Source organism: Triticum dicoccoides, chromosome 4A (genome assembly GCF_002162155.2).
Source record: "Triticum dicoccoides isolate Atlit2015 ecotype Zavitan chromosome 4A, WEW_v2.0, whole genome shotgun sequence".
NCBI lineage: Eukaryota > Viridiplantae > Streptophyta > Magnoliopsida > Poales > Poaceae > Triticum > Triticum dicoccoides.
This window is the reverse complement of record NC_041386.1, coordinates 113,790,577-113,797,218: the sequence shown is the minus strand read 5'-3', so window position 1 is coordinate 113,797,218 and position 6,642 is coordinate 113,790,577. Positions and strand designations below refer to the sequence as shown.

The window sequence follows — 6,642 nt, the reverse complement described above, 5'->3', positions numbered from 1 at the left end:
ACCACCCGATTTCCCCACATATGGGATTCACTCCCAATGAAACATGCCAAAAAGGGTCAATTCTTCTAAGGCACTTAGGGGTGAAGTCCTTTTTCATAGTTTCTTTCAAGCCAATGAAATCCAGGGAATGATCACTGATCAGGTCAGAGAGGCAGATGGCCATTCCTTTCTTGCCTGCCCTCCTGTAGTTCCAAATGAGGCCTCTCATTTGGAATTTTTTTTATGAAATTGAGACCGAGTAGGCCTACCAGGAGGCATAGGAGGGCTACAGCGAGGTTCCTCTAAGAACATTGGATTTTTTTTCCTGGCTTCTATTCATAGGTCTGGATAGCTTAACATTGGATTTTTTTTCTTAGGGTTTCCTTTTTTTTGTTTGCTAGTAGAGATCAGCTCATGCATAGCCTCTTCCTGATCTAGCCAGGTCAAATTGACCTGGGCTGTTTTGCCAAGGCCATTGGTAATAATAATGTCCTCATCATACTCCCCAGGATTATCCCATTTTATTTCTTTTTCATCTAGATTTTCCCTAACCTTTTCAAGTTCTCTAAGAACATTAACATATGTAAAATCATTGTCAGGAACGATAACACCCATCTCCGCAGCTCTATTCATCAGTTTAGTATTTGATAATGAATCGAAAGAACTTTTGCAAGATTTTTGAATATTACATCCCAGGTCTCTCTGTTGAGCGAGACGGATGGCCTTGGCTTCAATGTTCTCATGCACTTCACGAGCATTGCGTTTACTGAACCTCAGAGCTGCTTCATGCGCAAGCGGAGGAGTGAGAATCACCTCATCACCACATTCAGAAAAAGGTAATTGTACCACACAGTCACTGGACATCTTCAGACCTGAATCCACGTCGCCCTTCACCTCCACAATCTGAGCAGAATTAGTAAGCATAGTAGCGTAGGACAACGAGCGGCAGACTACATGTGTTTTAATTACCTGAACCTCCTTAGGCTCAATCACAGGCTCCCACAGTTTCCCTGGCACAGCAGAGGTGCGATATGGTGGACTTGATTAAATTGGAGGGATTTGGAGTCGAACCGACATGTCGGATTCGACGTGGCGTACGCGTCCAGGTATCCTATGTCCGCCTCGCATAGGAACTGAATATGAAGGGTGTCGGACATCTCATACGTTTGACCAGATCTTGAGGGTCTGGTTAGGTGACTTTTTTTGTCTGACAATGTTAAACATATTCGCCCGGTTTAGGAGGTAAGTGGACGGTCCGGTTGTAGATGCTCTTACTTCCGAGCACATGTTAAAACCAACTTATTTTTTAATAAAAAAACTTCTAATATGAGATTTTTGTTTGGATAAGTGCATAGAGTTTCCCTAGAAATGTTTATTCGTGAAACTGTCTTGGAAAAACGGAGGTAAAAGAAGTGCCGGGTCCATACGCCAGAACAAGCAGAAAGATTATCAGGCCGGGTCAGACCCAGAACGCCCTGAGCCACCTCCCACGAACCCAGAACGCTGAACGCTGAACCTGAGGGTTGGACGGGAGCTAGGGTTTTAGCCGCCGGCCATGGCCCTCTCCTCGTCTGCCTCCACACTGCTCCGCCGCCTCCTCGGATCCACCCCCATCTCATCCTCCCGCTCCTCTGTACTTCGCGCCGCCTTCTGCTCCTCCTCCTCCTCGGGCCCCTCCCCCACCTTGCCACCTCCGTCGACCATCTCCGGCGATGACACCGAGGTCGCCAACGTACCGCCGCTCACCACCCCCAAGCTCTTCGTCAGCGGTAACGATTTTCCTCCCGTCCCCTCCCCTCCCAACCCGCATAGCAGCTTTTTCTCTACCACATCGCTACAAGTTAGTCTCGGGGAGAGGGCGAGCCCATTTTTGGGGATGAATTTGGGGATAGCTTTAGATGTTTACCATGTGTTCTAATCCTGCCCTGGCAAATTAGAGCAATCAATGTAGATGCTCTCCGTGCAAATTAATCTAACTGTGCCACTTCTGGTCTAATGATATCTATGTGCATATCAGACGTGTCTTAGCAAGAACAACTGATATGCTGAATTGGAGTAAACCATTGCGCTATCAATTAGATTGGTTTCTGAATTGTTTCATTGGTATGGGCTTCTGCATCGCTGATCATACTACGCCAAAGCTCCTATGTGATATGTCGCATTTGTGTTTGGACTTTAATTGCTGGTCTCAGTAACTAACTGAAACTTTGCGAGTGTAGCCCTGCTTTGCGCTGTTTTTTTTTCCACATGCGCATGATCATATATTTTATATGCAATGCAATTGCAGGCCTTTCAAGGCTAACGACAGATGAGAAGCTCAAGAGCGCGTTTGCTCCCTTCGGACAGCTTCTTGAAGGTACAAAGGCTTGCTTTCGCAATAATGTTTCAGTCAATGTTCATTTTCATTGCTCATTGTGTCTTGCTTGTCGCCTTGTGCAGTGAAAGTCATAACAGATAGAGTTTCTGGGAGATCAAAGGGCTTTGGTTTTGTAAGGTACGCGAGTTTACAAGAAGCTGAGACCGCATGGCAGGAAATGAATGCCAAGTTTCTGGATGGATGGGTCATTTTTGTCGACCCTGCAAAACAAAGGGAGCAGAAGCCTGCTCCTCAGCCGGATACTGCTTCCTCCCACACCGGCTTCACGATAAATAAAACTGTAGGATGGTGTGGTTAGTTGCTTAGGCTCTTGAGTCCTACAGATCACCTAGCAAGGGCATGGATATGCTGTTCTCGTGTGTTTAGGGTTATTAATCTGCTGTAAGATGCTTCTGATTGTTGTTCTAGCCATAGAAAGTTAATGGCATTACTACCTGTATTAATACATAAAATGATAACGCTGTTCCTTTTTTGAGATAATAATGTTGCTCTTTGTGGCTTCACACGATTATCTGTGAAAATCTTCCTGTTGCTTAGATCTGTAGAAAGTAGCCCATCTCCACGTTGCTAACATTTTGCCAATTTTAGCTCAGAAATGCATCAAGATGCTGTCCAGCCTTTTGATTATTGTTAAGAGCATCTCCAATAGATGATGCAAATTTGGAGATGTAAAATTAGGTGTTGTATAATTTACATCACCCACAACTGTTGTTTACATCTTCAAAAAAGAGCCAACTCCAACAGATGATGTATATTTGTGATGTAAAACTCCAACTCCAACAAATGATGTATTTGAAGATGTAAAACTAGTGCACTGAACCTACTGTCAAAACTCGAGCGCTCCCGCTGCAGCTTGCCGGGGCTAGCGAGGATGACCGGAACCGGCCGACGATGGAGAGGAATGGGTAGGGGAGGTCGAGAGGAAGCCAAACCGGTTGCGACCCTGGCGAGGATGGCCGAAATCGGCCGACGGTGCAGAGGAATGGGCAGGGGAGGTCGAGAGGAAGCCAAACCGGTTGCGGCAGCACGGGGCGGCACCGGAGCTGCCCGTAATCGGCCGACGACAGTGGAGGCAAAAAGGGGATCAAGCAGGCGGCGGGCCGGTGAGGCAGGCGGTGGGGGACGGGGGGCGAAGTCGCAGCTGGCCCGGCGGCCGCCGGAGAAGCTTCGATTCGGCAACGGCCAAAAGTGAATCAACGGCTGCGGTCGACGGGCCGGCGGTGGGGGACTGGGGCCGAAGTCGGGCGTGGGGCGGCGGCGTCAATTTGGTGCGGATTTGGCCAGCAGCGAAGATGGGCGGGTGGCAGCTGGTCACACGGAAGGGAAAGGAACGGCGGTTGGCAATTGGCGCACGACCAGCGTTTTTACATCTCCTATAGGCGGAGATGCAAATTTGCACCGCGTGGTGTTACTTTACATCTCCGGGAGATGAAGATGTATTTTTTTTTCATCTGCACCATCTGTTGGAGCAGTGTTTTGGGACCTCGGAGATGTAAAAGATAGTTATTTTTGCATCTACATCGTCTATTGGAGATGCTCTAAGAGACTCAAAGAGCTCAAAATTTTCCACCAAAAACGATCTGCTGACACAACATACTACTGCAACGGACTAACCTCTAAGATCTACAGTACTAAACTGACTTCACAGGCTTGAAATGAGGCACCTAAAGCACTAGGACATGAGAGCATATGCCGCTACATATACGCTACAAAGCCCTGTATACAAAGGTCGGGCTTCTAATCATCCATTAGAGAGCATAAGCTACAAAGCCTATGCACTCGGTTCTCCCATTGTAACTTGGTTACTCAAAACCTCGAGATAAGGTGCACTCGGTTCTCCCATCGTAACTTGGTTACTCAAAATCTCGAGATCAGGTGCAGACAGTTCTCCCATTGTAACTTGCTTACTCAAAATCTCGAGATCAGGTGCACTCGGTTCTCCCATTGTAACTTGGTTACTCAAAACCTCGAGATCAGGGTTGATAGCTAATGATTTCTGCATCAATGTTAGGCCCTCGAACATCACCAAGGGGTGTGCCTCTAGCAGTGACGACTTCTGGCAACAGGACAGCAATAGAAGTGCAATTAAATTAGCGCTACTGGAGTGATATCGATGATGTTAGATCGAGCAGGGAAGCCCGGAAACAAAAAGGAAAAGTAGTACGTGATTACCTCTTGATCTGATAAAATGGTGAAGCCAAGTTTCGTGGACCAGATTGGTACCATTTCAGGATCAACGGGTGCCATAAGAAACTGAACATTCAGGGCTGTCAGATGTGATTCGATTTGTCTCAAGAGAAGTCTGAAGTAGCCCTGCACAGAGACAGACCAAAACCTAAGGATATTAGTTGCTACACAGATGCGTTAAATGTTGGTTACATTAAGTATCAAACCAGTACAGTAAAAGCCTTCATTATTTTCTGGTCAATAGAAGAAAAATTGAAGCAAATCTAAGGGCCTAAGTTATAACAACCGCAGGTCCACTTCTAACAGTATATGCTCTAGAATCCGTACAATTAGTTCTTGCTAATACCAGTCTTGATCTTTTGTCTAAACCATATTCCAAGTTATTATACTAACAGAATATTTTTACTCTTCTCTAGTGTTTAAGAACCTCATCATATACAGATGTACATTCTCCAGTTATAGTCCCAGCATCATTCTTAGCATACAGACATAAAAAGAAAAGGAATTACGTCTGATAACTGACAGAGTTCACTATTGTGGACTAGACAATGTAAGTTCATTCCCACCTTTTTTCTGCACTCATTATGTGTAGCGACAAGGACAAGTTCTGCAACTTCTTCCGTGCGCACTTTCAGAATCGCAGCTGACACAACGAGTTTACTGCAATACGACCATACAAAGAAAAAAGGTATGATTAACCAAAATAGTGTAAATAGAAAATAGAAGCACTTGCTTGCTTGTTCCTCTCCCGATTTCAGGTTCCAGAAACCAAACCATTAGCAGTTTATATTAGTTACACAAACGTAAAGACTTAAAATAGTATTGTCGTTGCTTTGCACAGACCAATTGAGCAAAAACTGCTAAAACAATATACATGACTTGACCAGAAAGGTACCTGCTTGTGGTTAGTACTGCACAATACATTCCTCTAAAATCATTTTTTCCTCCTACATCCGTGCTGCAAAAAATGTGATTTAGTGTATTTATTTGAGTTGACTAGATGGACAGAAAAAATGCAGGCCAGATGCACATTGATGAAACTATTCGTACACGTTGCAGATTTAGTCAAGAACTTACGCAATAACCATATCTCGTATGACATCACCTTCCAGGTCAGCTGTTTCCGGGAACGCAACCTATAAATACAGAGATTAACGTGAGACTTTTGCAGCCTACAAGCAATATGACAGCCATGGTTTGGAAGTTTATCACTGGCGAAACAAGGTTTTAAGAAAAAAAAGCCATAAATCCCTCACAGAAAGAACTTACTTTGAAGATTCCAATAACCTGATCTATGAACTGCTGCACATCACGCCTCGGATCCATTCCACTTAAAAGGTGCCAAAAAACATTGGATCTTTTATGTCTGATCTTTTCTCGCTTATTTAGTTCTTGGTGCAAAGAAGCACGAAGTAACTGACATTTTTTACAGCAGAAGAAGTGACACTGCATGTATTCTCTCAAAACATTCAGAGGTTCCTGAAATAGTCCATACAATGAGTCAGCAATGTCTTTCGCCATGATAAGCTCTCCACCACATATGAAGGAAAGGTTAGTCACATACATTGTTTTCTTGAAATCCACTATTGTAGCATTTCACATGGCATGGTCTCTCACACTGTAGATATGATTATGGCATAAATTTCAAGACAATGTTCCAACAATCAAAGACGACGCTAACGAGAAAAGAACTTAGCAGAACTAACCTGGTTACAGAAGATAATCATGTCTTCGCTGATTATCCCAATAGTCGTACAGGCATCGCTGTCAAAAAAAGATGCAGAGTTTCATATGAAGGATAATCATGTGAATTCAACAGTGTGCATAATCTAATTCTTACCCACATAAATGGCAGCTCTCAGTATCAACAACTCTTCCTTGTAATGTCCGTTTCAATGGAACAATGAGAAGTCTACTGGTGGTAGAAGGTTCTTTCCTACAACCTGTAATAACGCAAATGATTGTCACAAAGATTGAGGACCATAAATTGTTTACTCATATTACTCAAACATGGAGTCCATATGATCATTGGTTCCCTGTCTGAAGGTAAATCATTCAATATTGGTACCACAAGCATCCAATTGAATTTGGGTTCTATT

The 6,642-nt window shown here is 44.2% G+C and overlaps 2 protein-coding genes across 2 annotated transcripts in view; one reads left to right on the top strand and one right to left on the bottom strand.

The window, feature by feature from the left end:
- The first annotated feature begins 1,439 nt into the window (after window positions 1–1,439).
- LOC119285300 (organelle RRM domain-containing protein 2, mitochondrial-like) lies at window positions 1,440–2,867 on the top strand. Its single transcript, XM_037564535.1, has 3 exons — window positions 1,440–1,748; window positions 2,267–2,335; window positions 2,419–2,867. Exons 1-3 carry the CDS (start codon window positions 1,535–1,537, stop codon window positions 2,652–2,654), a joined length of 519 nt encoding a protein of 172 aa, XP_037420432.1. The 5' UTR covers window positions 1,440–1,534; the 3' UTR covers window positions 2,655–2,867.
- Window positions 2,868–3,859: 992 nt separating this feature from the next.
- LOC119285299 overlaps window positions 3,860–6,642 on the bottom strand; it is an 8,643-nt gene continuing 5,860 nt past the window's right edge. The window contains exons 12-20 of the mRNA XM_037564534.1: window positions 6,384–6,486; window positions 6,250–6,307; window positions 6,108–6,161; window positions 5,813–6,022; window positions 5,621–5,679; window positions 5,439–5,501; window positions 5,110–5,203; window positions 4,529–4,669; window positions 3,860–4,412 (exon numbers count right to left, since the gene is read on the bottom strand). Coding sequence (XP_037420431.1) covers window positions 4,128–4,412; window positions 4,529–4,669; window positions 5,110–5,203; window positions 5,439–5,501; window positions 5,621–5,679; window positions 5,813–6,022; window positions 6,108–6,161; window positions 6,250–6,307; window positions 6,384–6,486 — 1,067 coding nt within the window. The 3' untranslated portion in view covers window positions 3,860–4,127. The remainder of the gene's footprint in view (window positions 4,413–4,528; window positions 4,670–5,109; window positions 5,204–5,438; window positions 5,502–5,620; window positions 5,680–5,812; window positions 6,023–6,107; window positions 6,162–6,249; window positions 6,308–6,383; window positions 6,487–6,642) is intronic.

What these genes read in the sequence shown, in the direction of transcription:
- LOC119285300 (XM_037564535.1), top strand. Translation starts at nt 1,535, where the DNA reads ATGGCCCTCTCCTCGTCTGCCTCCACACTGCTCCGCCGCCTCCTCGGA. An exon ending in CCCCAAGCTCTTCGTCAGCG is followed by an intron (nt 1,749 to 2,266) that starts GTAACGATTTTC and finishes ATGCAATTGCAG; the next exon opens with GCCTTTCAAGGCTAACGACA. An exon ending in CTTCGGACAGCTTCTTGAAG is followed by an intron (nt 2,336 to 2,418) that starts GTACAAAGGCTT and finishes CGCCTTGTGCAG; the next exon opens with TGAAAGTCATAACAGATAGA.